Source organism: Nesoenas mayeri (assembly GCF_963082525.1).
Source record: "Nesoenas mayeri genome assembly, chromosome: 6".
Taxonomy (NCBI): domain Eukaryota; kingdom Metazoa; phylum Chordata; class Aves; order Columbiformes; family Columbidae; genus Nesoenas; species Nesoenas mayeri.
In genome coordinates this window covers 2,234,636-2,254,198 of record NC_137545.1, presented here as the reverse complement: position 1 = coordinate 2,254,198, position 19,563 = coordinate 2,234,636, and the positions used below count along the sequence as shown (strand labels likewise).

At 51.9% G+C, this 19,563-nt stretch overlaps 2 protein-coding genes across 2 annotated transcripts; both read left to right on the top strand.

Moving 5' to 3' along the window:
• Positions 1–2,559: 2,559 nt before the first annotated feature.
• LOC308041708 (olfactory receptor 14C36-like) lies at positions 2,560–3,507 on the top strand (the record flags this gene model as incomplete). Its single annotated transcript, XM_080346612.1, has 1 exon — positions 2,560–3,507. The coding sequence occupies one exon, from the start codon at positions 2,560–2,562 to the stop codon at positions 3,505–3,507; it is 948 nt and encodes a 315-aa protein (XP_080202738.1).
• An 11,269-nt stretch (positions 3,508–14,776) lies between these two features.
• On the top strand, positions 14,777–19,169 carry LOC308041706 (ubiquitin carboxyl-terminal hydrolase 36-like; the record flags this gene model as incomplete). Its single annotated transcript, XM_080346611.1, has 11 exons — positions 14,777–15,026; positions 15,099–15,320; positions 15,604–15,714; positions 16,009–16,111; positions 16,330–16,397; positions 16,768–16,838; positions 17,022–17,104; positions 17,429–17,540; positions 17,827–17,967; positions 18,269–18,369; positions 18,668–19,169. 11 exons carry the CDS (start codon positions 14,777–14,779, stop codon positions 19,167–19,169), a joined length of 1,764 nt encoding a protein of 587 aa, XP_080202737.1.
• Positions 19,170–19,563: the final 394 nt, after the last annotated feature.

Below are 19,563 nucleotides of genomic sequence, written 5' to 3'. Positions count from 1 at the left end.
GCAGCGCTGCCGAGAGACAGCTCTGCCCAGGAGCAGCTCCTCTGCACACGCTGCAGGGCTGAGGGCTCTGCCTGCAGCACTGAGGGCAGAGGAGCCAGAGAGAGAGGGGGGAAATGCAGTCTGGGGTGGGAGGATGCTGAGAGCTCACTGGGAGATAAATCTTCACAGATATTGAGTCTGTGGCTGCAGGGCATTGCATTTGCAAATCATGGTAGAATCTTTGAAAACTGTCACATTGCAGAGCCTGCAAGAGATGTAAGTACAACTCCCAGAGATACTCCGATGCAGAGGCAAAGGATGTGCTGCAGAGCAGGGATCACCTCCTGCACTGTCAGAGGGACAAGATGTGAATGCTGCCTTCTCCCAAGGATGGCTGTGGGTTGTAAATGTAAATGTGTACCCAGGGGTGCCCAGGGCTGTCCTGCATAGCAGCGTCCCTGCACCCCAGGGCTGTGCTGGGGCAGGGACTCTGCTGCCTGCCAGGGTCAGCGCTCGGCCTGCCCGGGGAGATCCCCACGGTGCTGTGGGGAGCAGCTGTGGGTGTAAGAAGTGATGCCTTCATAGAAGGGTCCTTCTGCTGTTGAGGGATATTTTGTTGGTCCAGGCTGCTTAGAGCTACAGCTCACTCCCACAATACTTCCAACAGTAGGTTTCATAAAGGAGGTCAAGACACGTGTTAACAGCAATATAAGAAACTTTCCTGAGTCTGTGTTTTAGATTTCCTGCTCTTTGGAAATGGCAACACATAAATGGAAAAGGAGTTCTTAATTTTAAACAAGTCCTTGTGACTCCTGAACTGTAACTATGGGTGATCAGTAGGATTGCCAGGAGGCTCCTGATGTGTCTTCAGACAGTCCCCAGCCTGTGGGAAACACCAGCATTACCTTGGCTGCATATCAGGCAAAACATCTGGCATGTCCTTTTTTCTGACCTGCAAACAGGAGTATGTGCCCAGGCTGTGCCCTGCAAACAGGCAGGCTTCTGTAGGGCCAGGGTGGGTGCAGAGTCTGTGGGACAGGGTCTGTGAGCACTGACAGGGAAAAAACAGGACACAGGAAAAAATCTCCCAGGGGGGGAATCTCCAGAATGCAGGGTTGTGATATGGGAAGGAAAGGAAACTAGAACAAGAAATGTTGTAGGAGTGTCCCGAGGGAGTGTCCACCACAGGGAGGGAGAATTCTGAAAACTCACTTTGATCTCCTCCAGTGGAGAGCCCTCATCTGAGCAGCCCCCTCACCCCCTCTCCCCCCCAGCAAAGCCTCTGCCCTCAGGGCCGGGGGCTCCAAGGCATGAACCAGCTCCTGTGCAGCCAGAGCTCCAGTTCCTCTGCAGAGCACAGGGGCTGAGAGCAGCTGCCCAGCAAGGTTGGTGTCTGGGAGGTGGCTGCACAGCTGGGGAAGGGTGACGCTGTCTGAGTGCCCGGCTGCTTCTGCCCTGGCCTCTCGCACACCCAGCCTCACCGCATTTTCCTTCTTGCTCCCCTGCTCTGGGTCCCTGTTGTTGTGATATTGTTCTTGCTGTCAGGCTCTCTGGGGATGGGAGTTTCAGCTGCAGAGTCACAGCCTAATCTTGTGGTTCCTTTCCTGCAGGTGTGTCCATGGGCACACGTGTCCCAGCTTTCCTCTGACCTGTGGGGCTGTGGGCAATGCAGTCTGTGGGGCTAGGGAATGAGCTGAATCTCCCTGAATCAAATGCCATCATTAGGACTCTTGACTGTCTCCTTGAGGCATCCTTCCAAGCTGTGAGCTTCACTCCAGGATAAAAATCTGTCCCACAGAATTCTTGTGTTATCTGAAACCCCAAGGACAATCACAGAGATACTGCAACAGAGAAAATGCTGTTGGGTTTGTGAGATGAGCCGTGTGTGTTCTGGGCTAAATGTGGGATGCTGAGACCTTAGCAAAGGGTGAGACATGTCATGGTCCGAGGTGGATCCCTCTGCTCTCAGCAGTGCCTGGTGGCTTTTCAGGTCAACCTGGGAGTGTGATCAGCCTCCATCTCAGAAAGGTGCCAGCCCAGGGCAGCTGGGAGCAAGACAGAGGGACAGACCAGCTCATCTCACTGTGCGCTAAGCCACAGACATCATCTTGCATCACAGGACTCATGCTGTTCTCCCCCAGTGTAGCAGAAACGCTAAGGGTTTCTGACACGCAAGAACCCTCTCAAGGTGAAATTGGGTGGAAGCTATAAAATCCTAGAACTCTGAAACTGCCCTTACCATTCCCATATCTTATCCCTGGGAGTGCAGATGCTGACAGGCCTGTCGGCATTAGCAGTGGTTTGCACTTGACAAGGTTGAACACCAGGACTGGCCACCTCCCCTGCCCACTTCTTTAGAGTCAGGCTAACTTACCAGGAGCCCATGGTAGAGGGCCAGTTCTTCATAAGGTGCTTATCAAGCACCAACCAGGGCTCCAGCTACAAAGCTGAAGGCGGTCTCCAGGAAAAAGAAAAGTGTCTGTGTGTGACAGTGGGGCTTGTACGGGAAATGGCTTTGATTTTGCTCAGAGAATTCTTTTGTAGCTTGTCATTGTCTTTTTCTCCTATGACATTGTCCTCATGCCCAGAGGCAGCACGTCTAACAGCAGCTCCATCACCCAGTTCCTCCTCCTGGCGTTCACAGACACACGGGAGCTGCAGCTCTTGCACTTCTGGCTCTTCCTGGGCATCTACCTGGCTGCCCTCTTGGGCAACGGCCTCATCATCACCACCATAGCCTGTGACCAGCACCTCCACACCTCCATGTACTTCTTCCTCCTCAATCTCTCCATGCTCGACCTGGGCTTCATCTCCACCACTGTCCCCAAGTCCATGGCCAATTCCCTCTGGGACACTAGAGCTATATCCTATCAAGAATGCACAGCCCAAGTTTTAATGGTCGTCTTCTTCTTTGGAGCAGAGCTTTCTCTTCTCACCATCATGTCCTACGACCGCTATGTTGCCATCTGCAAACCCCTGCACTACGGGACCCTCCTGGGCAGCAGAGCTTGTGTCCACATGGCAGCAGCTGCCTGGGCCAGTGGGTTTCTCAATGCTCTGCTGCACACGGTCAATACATTTTCACTGCCCCTGTGCAAGGGCAATGCTGTGGACCAGTTCTTCTGTGAAATCCCCCAGATCCTCAAGCTCTCCTGCTCAGACACCTATTTCAGGGAAGCTGGGCTTGTGGTGGTTAGTGTCTCTTTAGGATTTGGGTGTTTTCTATTCATCATACTGTCCTACGTGCAGATCTTCAGGGCTGTGCTGAGGATCCCCTCTGAGCAGGGACGGCACAAAGCCTTTTCCACGTGTCTCCCTCACCTGGCCGTGGTCTCCCTGTTTATCAGCACTTCCATGTTTTCCTACCTGAAGCCCCCCTCCATCCCCTCCCCAAGCCTGGACCTGGTGGCATCTTTTCTGTACTCAGTGTTGCCTCCAGCAGTGAACCCCATAATCTACAGCATGAGGAACCAGAGGATGAAAGTGGCACTGGAGAAGCAGATTCAATCATTTTTCTGTCAGCAGTAATAAGTTACCCATGTCTCTTCAGAAGTTATTTCCAGTTCATCTCAGGAACCTCCTGCGCATTGAGCATTTGATCTGTGATAACCATGTTTGTCAAGGAATTTCTTCATCCATGGCACTTCTCCAGAGGCATGAAGCCAGCCTCTCTGACTCAGAGGCCTGTGTCTAAGGAATGGTCAGGATCTGCTGATCTAATAACCTGGGGAAGGGGCTCTGCTTGTGTCTCTGCAGGTTCTCAAGTGAAATGAATACCGTCAAGATGTGTACAACCTTGTTACCTTCTCCTTGGAGTCTCTGGGTGGCCCGTCAGCAGAGGCCTAATTCAGGAGCACCCTTTGGAGGAGCCCTTGAGGTGCTGTCCCCAAGGGTCTCTGTGCCCATGAGGCCCAGGGGACTGTCCCTGCCCTTAGTGGCCAGGTGCTGGGCACAGCTGCTGGATGTCCCTGACACTTTCTTTGCCATTCACATGGTTTATAGGTTCTTCGTAGGTTGTTTTGGGTTTGTTGGTTTAGTTTGGTTGGTTTGTGGTGGCTCTTTCAGGTTGGTTTGTTCTGGCTGTTTTGGTTGAGGTTGGTTATTTGTCTGGAGTTGGTTTAGGTCATTTGGTTTAGGTTATCTGAGGCTGGTTGGCTGCTTGAGGTTCGTTGTTTAGAGTCGGTTGACTTTGGAGACTTTTTTTAACACATTTTCTAGGTTCTTTATAAGTCTTCCTTTTTTTTCCGACTTCTTTGTTTGCAGCTTCTCAGTTTGTAGCTTCTTTGTTTCTACATTCTTTTTCGTCAGCTTTTGTGTTTCTACCTTGTTTGTTTCTACCCTGTTTGAATGCTCATTTAAGTTTGTTTTAGCTCGGTTTATATTACTTAGTTTTGGGTGTTTTTAAGGCTGGTTGTCTGACAGGTGAATTTTGGGTTGGTTGTTTTATGCTGAATTAGTTACTTTATGGGTGATTTGTAGGGTGTCTGTTTGTAGCCCATTTCAGGTTGGTTGGTTTCTGTTGTTGAAGACTGGTGAAGTTGAGTTTAGGTTGTCTTAGGTTGCTTGGTTTAGCTTTGTTGGGTTGGCTTGGTTTAGGTTCGTTAGTTTAGGTTTTATGTCATTTTTTGAAGGTTGATGTGTGTTGTTTCATGTAGGTGGAAGCATAGGGAGCAGATTTCTTCCCCTCTGGGCAGCTGCCTTATATTCTGAAGATGTGGATATAGCTTTATTCTCAAAAAGTGTATCCTTGGTATTTAGTTTCAGTAATTTGCCCTCTCAGTAATTATTCCACAGGAGGTCATGTTAACAATGAATTACTTTCCTGAGAATGAGCTCTGGGTGGGGAACGGAACCATCATACGGAACACACGCATGATTAACAGTAATTAACTAAGACTTTGCTCTCAATTGAGAACAAAGCATTAGAGCAGTAAACAAACGGTGACAATAAATGAAAATAATCAACAATATGGGACGATGGATGAGTGGGATGACAATAACACTAGTGCAGAGCATCGCAAAAGACTGATAAAATAATCGAACTTCACCGAGCGATAGTTAATATTAATTCTAATAATCCAAAGGCAATTAATTACTGATGACTCGCTGACAGCGGTTCGATCACCAAAAGCACCGCGGGGGGTCACAGTAAGTTGGGCAGCCGGATGCCTGTCCAGGAGTGCCCGGGCCAGCTCCGGCCACTGCCCGGCCCCACTCCCCAGGGCTGTGCTGGGCCCTGGCGAGGCCGCGGGGGCTCCAGCCCTGTCCCACGGACACAGCAGCGCCGGGGCCGGTACCGGGTTCCTCGAGGCGCCAGAACCGGCGCTGCCGCCATCTTCCAAACCCCACCCATGGCCCGCCCCGTGGCCCAGCGCCAGCCAATGAGCGCCGGCAGCGACGCAGCCCTGGGCTGGGATTGGTCAGCGCTGCTGCAGGGCTCAGCCTGTCAGGGAGCGGCTGCACTCAGCCCTTCAGCCCCGGGACGGGCAGCGGCGGCTCCTGGAGAGGCCGGGGCGGGGGCGGCGTGGGTCAGGGGTGGCTCCGCTCCCCGCCGGGCCTGGGCCGTGCGGCCCACAGGTCCCCGGGCTGCGCTCTCTGGTGACCCCCCCATGCTGTCCCCTGGGCCAGGGTGGATGTCCGTGTTGCATCGAGCTGCCGCTGGAGCAGGATCAGGATGTTGGGGGATGGCCCCCAGAGCCCCCCCAGCCCGAGGCCCCAGGGCCGGGACAGCCGGCCTCTCCATGAGCCGCCAAGCAAAGAGGAATAACCATGAAAGACAGAGGAAGACTGCCCCGTCCATGGAGCTCTGCAGAAGGAGCGTGGAGCCGTACATCATATGAGGCGATATAGTTGGAATCAGCACCTAGAGAAGACTTCTGTAGAGAAGACTTGGAAGGGAGTGGCCTGACTCCATGCAGCTGCAAACCTGAGAGCTGGCAGTGTGCTGGAGGGATGGGGAGAAGTGTCAGAAGTGTCCTGGGCTGAGCAGACACCTGTGGATGACACAAGGTTGGGGAGATGTGCTTTGCAGAGACTGGCAGGAGTCCTTCCCAGGGATGAGTGGGATGAGCTTTGGACACAAGGAAAAATAAAGCGGCTTTTAAGAATGTTTTGGAATTAGTGCCACTGTCACTAATAACAGAAAGAGGACCATGCTGTAAGGGAACTCCTTGTTCTTCAGGAGAAAAACTGAAGCTTTTTCATGTCCTTACTTGTCAAAGCAGGTGTAATTTTTCAATAGTTAGCATCTGGCATCACAGAATCACAGAATGTCAGGGGTTGGAAGGGACCTCGAAAGCTCATCCAGTCCAATCGCCCTGCCGGAGCAGGAACACTCAGATGAGGTGTCCAGGTGGGTTTGAATGTCTCCAGAGTAGGAGACTCCACAACCCCCCTGGGCAGCCTGGTCCAGTGTTCTGTTACCCTTCCCATGAAGAAGTTTCTTCTCAAACTTAAGTGGAACCTTTTGTGTTCCAGTTTGAACCCATTTCCCCTTGTCCTACCATTGGTTGTCACCGAGAAGAGCCTGGCTCCAGCCCCTGACACTCCCTCTTTCCATATTGATCCCCATGAATGAGTCACCCCTCAGTCTTCTCTTGTCCAGCTCCAGAGCCCCAGCTCACTCAGCCTTTCCTCACACGGGAGATGCTCCACTCCCTCCAGCACCTTGGTGGCTGCGGTGGACTCTCTCCAGCAGTTCCCTGTCCTGCTGGAACTGAGGGGCCACAACTGGACACAAGATTCCAGGTGTGGTCTCACCAGGGCAGAGCAGAGGGGCAGGAGAACCTCTCTGACCTACTGACCACAACCCTTCTAATCCACCCCAGGTACCATTGGCTTCCTGGCCACAAGGGCCCAGTGCTGGCTCATGGTCATCCTGCTGTCCCCCAGGACCCCCAGGTCCCTTTCCCCTACGCTGCTCTCTAATAGGTCATTCCCCAGCTTATACTGGAACCTGGGGCTCTTCCTACCCAGATGCAATACTCTACACCTTCCCTTGTTATATTTCATTACATTTTTCCCTGCCCAACTCTCCAGCCTGTCCAGGTCTCTGGATGGCAGCACAGCTTCCAGTGTCAGCCACTCCTCCCAGCTTGGTGTCATCAGCAACTTGCTGGCAGGCACTCCATTCCCTTGTCCAAATCGTTGATGAATATATTGAATAATTCAAGCCCCAGTACTGACCCCTGAGGCACTGCACTGGATACAGGCCTCAACTGGACTCCACCCCATTGACCACGACTCTCTGGCTTCTTCCCTTCAGCCAGTTCGCAGTCCACCTCACTACTCGGTTGTCCAGACCGCACTCCCTCAGTTTAGCTGTAAGGATGCTGTGGGAGACTGTGTCAAATGCTTTACTGAAATCAAGGTAGACCACATCCACCGCTCTGCCATCATCCATCCATCTTGTTATGTCCTCATAAAAGTCAATGAGTTTGATCAAGCACGACTTCCCCTTGGTAAAGCCATGTTGACTGTCCCTAATGACCCTCTTATCCTTGATATGCCTTGAGATGGCACCAAGCATAAGTCATTCCAGCAGTTTCCCAGGGATGGAGGTGAGCCTGACTGGTCTATAGTTACCCAGGTCCTCCTTCTTGCCCTTTTTGAAGACTGGAGTGACATTTGCTTTCCTCCAGTCCTCCAGCACCTCTCCCATTTCCCAAGACTTGGCAAAGATGATGGAGAGTGGTCCAGCAATGAACTCAGCCAGCTCCCTCAGCACCCGCGTGTGGAGAGGTTTCTGTTAGATGGAGATTTATTGTTGAATTAGTCAGGCCCAAAGGAATCTCAAGGCCACTTCAAAAAGCTGAAAACAGGACCTGTTGTGGGAGAGAGGCATTCCTACAATAGCAAGGCCTCAACGTGACATAAATCAACAGACCTATCATCAGTGAGACTCCAGCGCGTTGACAGCTCATGAACATAGATGATATCCAGTCAGTGAATGCATGCTTGGAGTGTGGACACGTGATCAGAGATTAGTTGCATATATAAGGAGGCTTGTTTCTGTAATAAATGGTTTGCTTGATTCACATTGAATTGTAATGCTGAGTCCTTCATCGTTCCAACCAATGGTGACCCCGATGTGATACTCTAAATGGCGTCTCACTACGATTGGGGAAAAAGCCTGGGGTGGCCCAGCCAGAGGCAGTTCAGCTGGACTGAAGACCGGACGGAGGCGTACGGATGCCCCAGGGATAAATTCGTCGACGGATCACCAGAAAAGGTGAGCGGCTGGAGGCAGGAGGAGGAAAGAGTGAAGTTATGGAGCAAAATGTATTTTTTGAAGAACAAGCCGTAGTTAAGCTCCTCCTGCTTATTCTCTCTGTGAGAGGACTTCAATAGGAAGAGAGTAACATATGTAGACTGTTAATTTGGTGTAAAATTAATGGCTACCTGGGAGAAACCAAGAAGGCTTTTAAACGTGAACTTTGGGACGCTAAGGGGCAGAAATTATGGGATAAGGTCAGCAATGGAGACAAAGAAGCTAAATCATTAGCAACTACATGGAAGCTTATAATTACCACCTTAAAAGATCTTAAGGCTGAACGGTCTGCTGCTGCTGGAGTTTTTGTAGCATTGCAGCCTGATAAGAATCCTGAAAGTCGCTGTGAAGTTTACCCGGTTCATGTCTTTGATACCTTCTTTACTCCATCCCCTGCTGTGCCTTCGGCACACTCGATAGTTCATCAGTCCGGGGCGGGAGGAGGAGTAATGCTGAGCGGGTTGGCTCCTGTACCATTGCCCAACCCTGGTGAGAACAGCAAGTCCAGAGAATTGGAGTCAGACAACTTGCCCAAAGAACCTGTGAAAGCTGAGAATGCTAAAGTCATAAACAAGTGTACTATCAGTCCTTTTACCAATTTGTATCTGCCTTTACCGCCTTTTAACCCTCCAACTTCCACGAGAGAGCAGAAGGAGTCGCCGGATAAGAACTGGGCAAAAGAACTGTGTGAAAGATCAGATCAGCTATTAGTGAGTGAATCCAACAGTCAGAAATGATAGAGGTGTTTGAAACTGACAAAGCAGCCAAATCATCTACAAGTATTAATCAGCGTCCCAGTGAGAATTACATGCAATTTATTGACCATCTTCAAGAGGCTATCAATAAGCAGATTGAAAACTTAGAACTTAAGGAAGCACTAGTGTTGAAATTAGCAGTGGAGAATGCTAATGTTTGCTATCAACGTGTTATCTGCAAGGTTTATTGTACATATTAGGTGCTTCTCTGTATTCCCTCACTGAAAATCAAGCAGCTTGTCAGGAATGTGAGTTAATTGTTTTACTGCTGTTGTTAGAATTGTTTCTTTGTGGTATAAGTACACCGTAACAAACCTTCTCTCCACTTTTCCCACTCGCGCTGCAAGCAGCCCTGTGCTTCCCCCCCTCCCTCCCTTTTCTCAAGGTTTTGACTTACAAGATGGGGTCAGGAATGATTGTTCTCATTTGTGTTCCTAAGAAATCGGTATTGGGAGGTGTTTTAAGACATAGGAAAGCACTCAGAATTATGAGGAAGGAAGATCTTGTTAAATATTGAAATCAGTGTTGGCTGCTGTATAAGGTAAATGATTGGGAAAAGTGTCTGGAGAACAGAATCTTGAAGTATAACACTTTGTTGCAAATAATGCTGTATTTAAGGTCAGAAGAGCAGGACAAAATAAATCTCTACAAGAGATCATTAAATCACTTCAGACAGTTCTACAGGTGGAACGGTTTGAACTTCAACAAGCTGAGAGAGAATTAACTGATAACACACAGGTCACAGTAAACTTGCTGAAGTCTGCAAGATGCTTTCCTTATTAACCTGTTTTCTTTGTGGGTATCTGTTTAAGCATGTTGCAGTTTTAGTAGGTCTTTGTTATATGGTACAATAAATTCACAGACTGTTAAATCATGAGAATCCGTTGACTCAAAATGTGCATTTTGTGATAATACAGAAGATCATGAGTAATTTAGTTCTTTAACTGTGTGAATGTGATGGTAAAATTTTTTGTGTAGTAGCTGTTATATTTCTAGCATGCTAGCTTTATTCCGGTATCCAGACTTGCGCAACTCTGTGATAGGCTGTGTCTCATCTCGGTGTACTAAATTTGGCTCTTCTGTATGCACATCACGTAAAGAATCCTCATTTTGGGATAACAGTTGTAGCACACCGGATGAGACACTAATAAAAGCCTTGCCCAGTTCAGCTTGCTGCGGTGGCGGGGGGGCGGGTGCCAATGGGGCTCCAGCGCGCACTGACCTGCTTTGTCAGGGAGACCCAGCGGTACTTCCACCTGGCTGAGCAGTAAGCAGTTCAAAGGCACAATGCTAAAACTGAGATATTATCTTGAATAAGTGTAACTGTGATCCGTCTGCATATTTGAACTTGGTGTTTGGTTTTCATATCTGAGCTCAGTATTTTAATTTGCATATATATATATATATATATATATGGTACCAAAAGAATTTTGTTTGGGGATATAATTACAAAATGGGAACCGGTTCCACTGCTAAAATACCACCTTGCTCCCCCTTAGGATGCATCCTTATACATTAGAGTTATTTCTCATATTGTTATCTATTAATTTTGAGACCAGAAAATAATTTAAGTTGTTAAACTTTGATTTGCATTTAATTTATGTGCTAGTTGGAGGTGTGGGAAAGAAAACTAAATGCTATGATGGATGTGAACTTGGATGAGGTTGTATTTAAAAGTTGCTAGAGTATGAGCTGATTTGGATTTAGGAAAATGGAATGATGGATTGATGTTTAATATGCTGGTTTTTGACATCTGTAAATTGTAAAAGGTAAATGGAGCTAAGGAATGTAACTATTGCTGAGCTACTTGGAATTGCATATAAAGTGTATTATGGTTGGAATGAAATGGGAAAACAAAAAAGCAAAATATCCCACGCCTGTGTTGCAGAGTTTGAATATAAATTTCAGGCCTGTGTCAAGCTGCAAGATAAACTCAGCTCATTGTAACTGAGGAGTTTGCCAGAGCCTCCCACTTCGTACCAGTGATTCCAACACCTGCGTGACCTTGGTACATCTGAACTGCAGCAAGAAGAGAAAGAAAAAAAAATGGAAAAACCTGGGTGCCCGCTTTCAAGGCGGTGAAAGGGGGTATTTCTTCCCCCACTCTGCAGCGATGTTGTAATACTGAATGGAGAAGCCTGAGAGTGAAATGTAAAGGCATCCCCAGCAGATCCGTAGTTTTAATGAAATTGGGAAATTAAACCAAAAATTTTTAAGAGACTTATTCTGTGGTAACTACTTGTAAGAGACTTCTTAGTAAATTCACCGTGCTAGTTTTTGGGGTCATGGGAGAGAATGAAAGAAAGGCCATTTTTTGAGACCAATGGAGTGCCAAATTTGGATCAAAGTTTTACCATATGAATTCTTGTATTTGCCAGAAAGTCCTATACCTCTCTTGGGTCAAGATTCGTTATGTAAATTGTAAGCTCAAATAACATTTTCTGAGAATTCTGTTTAGTTGCCTGTCCTACAAGAAGCTGCTTGGATGGTGCAGATCTGCTTGCTGCAAGTGAGAAACCTCCAAGGAAATTTTGAATGCTCTATTTCCACCAGTATGAACAGCCAATGTTTCGATAAAGCAAACACTACACTGATAGAACTGAAACAGGACTTTGAACCAGTAAGGGAAAACAATATTCAATAAATTTGACAACCAAAATGGACTTAGAGACTTTGATTAATAAATTTCTGACAATCTTACAAGCTAACTGTATTCAATTGGACTTGCAGATTGTTTATTTATAGCTACAGCATAGAAACAACCTGTGGCTATTGTGGGACAGTATGATGAGATCGCTAACAGACTGATATACCGATTGTTACTCTGATCAAGAAAATGTAGGGAATGAATTTAAGTCTTAATAGACCATGATCCTTTTGTCATATATGTACCATTTGTGAAATTTAATTTTAATTTTTTTTTTTTTTGCAATCTATGTCCTTGTAAATTGTACTTGCTTGTTTTCTTAACAGCACAGCTTTTGGCATGCATAAATGTAAATTGCTGCAGAACCTGCAAGTCTTTAACATCAGGTCACAGAGCATACGTGTATCTGGTCTGATCCTACATACTTGCACCGTTTTTGCTGATGGTTGTGGGAAGTCTCATAAAGCTGTAGTGGTCTGGAGAGAAGATAACAATTGGCATTATTCTGTAAAAATTCTTGAAGGTTCAACCCAATTAGCAGAACTTGGCACAGCTTTACATTACTTAGAGTTTTTAAGGAGGAACCTCTAAATTTGATTTGTGATTTTGAGTACGTAGTCAAGGTCCAACACAAGTATCTGATTCCAAACTTGTCTGTTTAAAAACAAACAAACAAACACACAAAAACAAAAAGGGGGAGAAGTAGGGGAAACACCACAAAACCAATTTTCAAAAGCATTGTATGTGATGAAATACTTTGCAAGTATGACACCAAACCAAGTTAAATCAGAAAGAACCTTCATTAGTTATGGTCAAATCATTAGTTAATGGTCAATGGAAAAGAACACATCAATTGATAACCTGGGGAAAAGGTTATGTTTGTGTCATTACTGGCCGAGGATCGAAGTGGATTCCCTCAAAGTGGGTTAAGCCATGGCTGAATAAAGACAACAAAGATTCAATGGATGCAGATGGACAGGAGGGAGATAAGTTGTGAGGACTGTTTCAGATGTAAACAATGGATCCTAATTCAGTGTTATAGATGCTCACAGACCTGGCGCTCTAGAAGCCTATTAGCAAGCAGGTGGTGTACCTTCTGTGGAGAATGGCAATTTGAACAATCAGCAGAAGAGCCAAAAGGGTGATATTACACTTAGACAGTCAACGCAAAAATATGGTAAAATTATGAGATATTCCTACCATAAGTATCTATTGCACTCTTTCTGCCTAGTCTAGCAGCTGGTAAAGCTTTAGGAAACATATCAAAGTGAAGCTGTTGGTCTGTTCAATAGGTTAATCTAACTTCTGAGATACTAATTCAATTAATAGTAGATGTTGATGGTATTAGGCATGCTACTCTACAAAATCGCACAGTTATAGATCTTTTAACTCTAGGTCATGGTTGTAAAGAATTCCAGAGAATGTGTTGTATTAACTTGTCTGATCATTCTGAATCTATTCATAGTACTTTAGACAAACCAATACAGCACATTAATAGGACTGTCATAGTAGAATTAAGGTTTGGCAAATGGTTTGAAGGTTTAGGAATGGGTGGGTAGTTGTTTGATCTTATTAAGTAAGGTTTAATTGCATTATATGTATTTGTAATTATGTTGTTAATCACGTGTTCTATGTTGCAGTGTATTTCAAAGATGATTCAGTGTGCTGTTAAAAGGGCCTGACCGGTTCAAGAACAAAAAGGGAGAATTGTGGAGGGGTTTCTGTTAGATGGAGATTTATTGTTGAAATAGTCAGGCCCAAAGGAATCTCAAGGCCACTTGGAAAAGCTGAAAACAAGACCTGCTCTGGGAGAGAGGCATTCCTACAATAACAAGGCCTCAACATGATGTAAATCAACGGACCTGTCATCAGTGGGACTCCAGCACGTGGACAGCTCAGGAACATAGATGATATCCAATGAGTGAATACATGCTTGGAGCGTGGACTCGTGATCGGAGAATAGTTGCATATATAAGGAAGCGTTTTTCTGTAATAAATGGCTTTGCGTGATTCACATTGAATTGGAATGCTGAGTCCTTTATTGTTCCAACAGCATGGAAAGGGTTTTGGGAAAGGGACCGATGGGGCAGTCTCTGGTAGGGTATCAGCCACCCCAGGGTGAGGCTGGGTGACATTTTGGGGAGCTGAAAACCTCCAAAGGCGGAGATCACCGAGAGTCCCCGGGTGTCCTGCTGCAGGGCAGCACAACCCACCTGCTCAGTTTTTCCTAATGCTCCGTTCAAAGCTCCCTGGAGGGTGTTGGTGGCCGCTGCCTCTGTCCCACCAGCCGCCACTGCAGAAGGATTTGCCTCCCCCATCACCTCCCCAAGCAGGAGCCGCTGCTTTTCCAGTGCCCTGTGCCCCCCTTCAGCAGACTGAAGAGGCCCCATTGACTGAGCTGCTGCACAAAGCTCATGTGCCCCTGACCCCACCATGACAGATGTTCCTCTGGACCTTCAATCGTGTTGTGGTTTAACCCGAGCTGGCAACAAAGCCACGGCAGCTGATCACTCACCCCTACCCCTTCCCCTCCCAGTAGGGGAAAGAATCGAAAGTGAAGGGAGAAATTCAGGTTGAGAGACACACAGTTTAATAAAATAACAAAATACAAATAGACTTCTAGTAAATATACATAAACCCATCATAACTCCCACACCCTTCTCCTCAGGACTGCTCAGCCGGTCACATCCCAGAATGTCCCGGGACACCAGGTTTGCTCTGTCCCCAGTGCACACCTTGCGTATTGGCCTTGTAAGACTTGCAGAGGCTTTTGTTGGCCAAACCCACCACTGTGTCCAGGTTCCCTGCACTGGAACTACAGTGTGTGACCATTTAGGGATTCTGGGGCGTGGCCGGAGCACGATGGCGTCACAACAAGCCCCGCCCCCGGCAGGTTCCGCCCCTGGCGTTGCCGGGACGCGCAGGCGCAGCTCAGTCCTGTTCTGGACGCGGAGCGGAGCGCACGGCGAGGGCGAGGGGAGGAGTCCGTGGGCCGAGCCGAGCGCGAGTGACCGCAGCGAAGGGCGGGACTTGAGGAGGAGGCGCGGGAAGCGCGTGTGGTGGCGCAGAGGGAGACACCGAGAGACCGGCGCGACCTTGAGGCGGTGGCACGTGCGGTGACACGCCATGGCGGGCACGGTGAAGCCAAGGGAGCTGCTGAATGCGCGGCGGGACGCGGGCGAGGCCGGGGCGCTGGGCCGGCTGCTGAGCACCTCGGCCAAGAAGGTGCTGCGGCACATGATCGAGTTCCAGCCCGCCAGCCACGGCTTCTCCAGCCAGCCGGAGCTGCTGCGGGCCAAGTACCTGCTGCTCAGCCCCCGCACCGAGCCCGCCGAGCACCCCCGCGGCGCTGAGGAGGGACAGCCGGGCCAGCAGGGTGGGTGCAGAGGGCCGGGGGCTCTCCCTGCGCTGCGCAGCCCGCGGCTCACCCGCCTCTCTCTCCCCGCAGGCAGCGACCGGACCCCGGGGCGCCACGGGGACGGCGTCTCTGCGCCCCAGAAGGGGCTGTTCCCTGCAGGGCGCCTCGCCATGCAGTGGCAGCGTGTCCAGCGCATCGGCGCCGGGCTGCTCAACCTGGGAAACACCTGTTTCCTCAACGCCACCCTGCAGTGCCTCACCTACACGCCACCGCTCGCCAACTACCTGCTGTCCAAGGAGCACAGCCGCACCTGTGAGTGGGGAGGGGAGCGCCCGCCTGTCCCGGGGCTGCGCTCAGCACCCTGCGCACGGCTCTGCCCGGGGCTGTGCAGCTGCCGGGATGTGCCTTCTCTGCTCCCTCCTGCCCATTTCTCCATGGAGAGGACATTCCTGCATATGGGAGCATTCACTTTTCCTGGCCGTAGCAGTGTTCCGAGCTCTGCACCCTCTGTCTGAGAGGCTTTGTCTGTGCTGCACACAGCCAGGACTAAGATGGGTTTGTCCTCAACGTTCTGTCTTCTCCTCTCCCACTCCAGGTCACCAAAGCGGATTCTGCATGACATGCGTCATGCAGAACCACGTCACGCAGGCGTTTGCGAACAGCGGCAGCGTGATAAAGCCAGTGTCCTTTGTCCGAGACCTCAAGAGTAAGGATGGCTGCCCTCGCGTCCCCTCCTGTAGCCGTGCGGGAGGGCAGAGACTATTGCAGGAGCAGAACCTTTGAGACCAGGGCAGGTCTTGGCAGAGGTTCTTCTGAGACAACTCACTGAGCCTGCCAGGGCCTTCATGGGCCTTGTGGGGCTTCCCCCACGGCCGACATGAGTCTGAAGTCTGGTTTGGGCCGAGGGAGCTCAAACCCCGCAGTCCCTGCCCCGACAGAGGGCGGGAGGACCTGCCTCTGTTGCAGCGCGTGCTGCGGCTGATCCCTCCCTCTCCTGCAGAGATCGCCCCGCACATCCGCTGGGGCAGGCAAGAGGACGCGCACGAGTTCCTCCGTTTCACCATCGATGCCATGCAGAAGGCCTGCCTGCCCGACTGCACAGAGTACGTGGGGCCTCTGGTGGCCGTCACTGCCCTTGTCTGCTGGTCCCCTTGTCTGCTGGGCTGCTGTCTGCCTTCTCCTGACGCCTCCACCCCAGCACAGCTGCGGTTCTGTCCCCAAATCCTGTGACTGCGCTGGGTTTGGACCCTGAGGACACAGCGCTGGCCCTTGGGGGCGGCTCTTGGGCCGGACGCTGTGTGATCCGAGCTGCCGTCTCTAGGTTGGATCGCCAGACCCAAGCCACCACCCTGATCCACCAGATCTTTGGCGGTCACCTGCGGTCCCGTGGTGAGTGCTGGCTGCCAGGGCCTGGGCCTGTGACTCTCAGGGCTGCTGTTTCCCAGAGAGCCTTGCAGTAACTTGGGAAAGTCACTAAGCATGTGCAAATTATGCAGAGCTGCAGCTGGTCAGTCTTTTGGTATCTGTGGGTCACGAAGCTGCTGGCTGTGGGTGCCCAGCTCATTGCCACCAGCAAAGGAACCCACGTTGCCAGCTGTCCAGCAGCACTTGTTGTCCCAGCACGTAGAGGCTGCGAATGCTGGTGCTGCCATCCCAGAGCCCAAACGCGGAGAGGGGGAACACGGCAGCTGCCTGCGCTGTGCTGGGGGTGGCGGTGCCGTGTTGTGCCAGGGGGTGCTCACTGCTCTTTCTCTTGCAGTGAAGTGCTTGATGTGCAAAGCAGTCTCGGACACCTTTGACCCCTGTCTGGACCTGCCGGTGGAGATCACGGTACCGGGGCAGGGTCAGGCGGGGAGGCGCTCTGCTCTGCAGGGGATGTTCCTGCAGCTGCACCGCTACTGCTCGAGGCTGTTTAACCTGCCAGCGTCAGGCACGGTGCAGGCAAGAGGGAATCAGCTTCTGTTGTTGCGCTGCCTCCTCTGCCTGGCCCTGACCTCTCCTCTGTCCTGGCAGCAAGCCGCAAACGTAGAGCAGGCACTGGAGCTGTTTGTGAAGCCAGACCTGCTGGGCGGAGAGAACGCCTACCTGTGTGACAGGTGAGTGTGTGGGCTGGGGCGGGAAGGGGCCGCGGGTGTGCTGGTGGGAAGCAGGAGGGCAGCTGCAGTACAGGAGGGCTTCTCTACCTGCTCCACCGCTAAACCGTGAGGTACGTGGCTGTGAAGCCGGCGATGAAGCCTGTCACTCCTCATCTCCCTCCTCTTGAGACGGGGACCTGAGCCAGCAGACCTGGCCGTGAGCAGGTGCCCTGGAGCGGTACCCCCTCCCAGCAGGGTCATCTCCGGGGGGTTTGTGGCTTGGCCAGGGCTGACAAGCACCTGGGTGGTGGAACAGCATGAATAGCTCAAGCTCTCCCTGTGCAGATGCAAGAAGAAAGTGTCGGCAACCAAACGCTTCACCATCCACCGAGCGCCCAATGTTCTCACGCTTGCTCTGAAGCGTTTTGCCGACTTCACTGGAGGCAAGATCACAAAGGTGAGTGCTTGGCAACCCGGAGCGGGGCTATGTCCTGTCCCGAGGCCCTGCTGCCCCGAGCAGGGTGGGAGGTGGTTCTGTGCGCGGTGCGAGCTCTACCGCAGTCCTGCAGCCCTTCCCCAGCTGTGCGCTGCGGTGGGAGTTTGGCTCATCCCGGCATCTTCCTCACCGTGGGCTCTGCCTGTGGAGAGCGGGTTCCCCCTCCCTCGTGAGACAGGACTCGTAGGACAGCTGAGCCGCTCTCGCCATCTGCTGTGCAGGCTCCTGAGACATCATTTCTCCGCAGGACGTGGGCTACCCTGAGCTCCTGAACATCCGCCCGTACATGTCCCAGCCCAGCGGGGATCCGGTCATGTACGGGCTCTACGCGGTGCTGGTGCACTCGGGGTACAGCAGCCACGCAGGACACTACTACTGCTACGTGAAGGTGAGCCCAGGGCGCTCTCTTGGCACCTCTCTGTGCTGGGGGCTGGCGCGTGCTCGAGGGTCCGTGTAATGAGCAGACAGGAGGGTGCTCAGCAGACGTGCGTGGTGTGGAGCACTGGGGGGTACGGGCTGTGCTCCGTCACAGGAAGAGTGGAGTTCTGCTCTCGCAGAGTCCCCTCACTTGCCCGGGGCCGCTTGGGGGCTTTGGGGAACAGAGCTCTGCCAATGGGCCTGTTCCTGCTCCTCCTCAGGCCAGGAGCGTCCCTGGACACAGCCCGACCCCGTTCTCTCTCCCTCCGCAGGCCAGCGACGGGCAGTGGTACCAAATGAATGACAACGTGGTCCGCCCCAGTAACATCAAGGTGGTCCTTAACCAGAAGGCGTATGTGCTGTTCTACCTCAGGTGAGCGTGCCCTGTGTCCCCGGCCCCTCTGCCCTTGCTCAGCATGTGGGACAGGGCTGGGGGCACATGCCTGGGTGTGGGAAGGAGCTTGGCCCAGGCAGCCCCAGCGCCCACGTGCGTGTGCTGGCTCGGGGGAGGGTGGCAGGGAGAGCTCCAGCCCCTTGTAGTGGTTTTGCTGCAGCTCAAGAGCTCCTCACTTCCTCGGAGCTTCTGGCTCCTGGTTCTCGCAGCTACGACAAGAGTGTTGCAGTCACTCAGACTCTGGCAGTTAACACGTGCCCTTCTCTGCCTTCCCCAGGATCCCCAACCCCGGGAAGAGCTCAGAGGGTCCCGTTTCCAAAGCTGCCTCCAGCCTGCCTGGCCGTGTCAAGCTGCCTTCTGGGTCACCGTCACCCAAGCTGGCCCGGAAAGCCACACACGCGGCTGCAGCGTTTCCTGGTGACGCAGCCCAGAGGCCCAAGAAGCCGCGCTCCTCGCGGCCGCCACCCGCGCCCAGAGCGGCTCCAGGGTTTTGCGGCCCCAGTCACACCAGTGGGGCCAAAGCGCAGGTTCCCCGGAAGCGCTGCTGGGAGCCCGGGCCCCTGCCCGCCTCCCCCAGGCTGCCGGAGCCCATGCCCGGCCAGGAGCCGTGGGGCAGCGGGGAGAACACCGGGACACCGGGAAGGGACCCTCGCAGCAGGGCTCCTGCCAGCCTGGTGCTGGCAAAGCTGAAGGCCTTCTTGTCGGCCAGTACTGCTCCGCAGCCCAGCAGCACCATGTCACCACCACCGGCCAAGAAGCTGGCGCTTTCCAACACATAGGTGAGTCTGAGCTTCTGCCCAGAGACTTCAGTAGGTGCCTCGTGCCTCCGGAGCCAGGGCTTGTGTTGGGGAGTGCAGGACTGATGCTGGTACCTTGCTAAGCAGGAGGCGGGCGGGGAGAGCCCGTCAGCCTCAGGGCTCTGCCCTCCCTCTGGGTCGGGGTGCGGGTCAGGCCCCGGCTCTTGCTCCCATCCCTGCAGAGGCTGGAGAACTGGCTGCTGCCTCCTTGCTCAGGATGGCGGGTGGCTGCGCCAGTCCCTGGAGCGGGGCGGCCTCGCCAGCCTTCGCAGGGCAGCGTGTCCCCGGGGGCGATGGGAGCTGGTGACACCACAGCTGGAGGCTGCAGCGCCGCCTCCTCCCCAGGCAGCGGCTGCACCGGCTCTCTGGGCGCCGC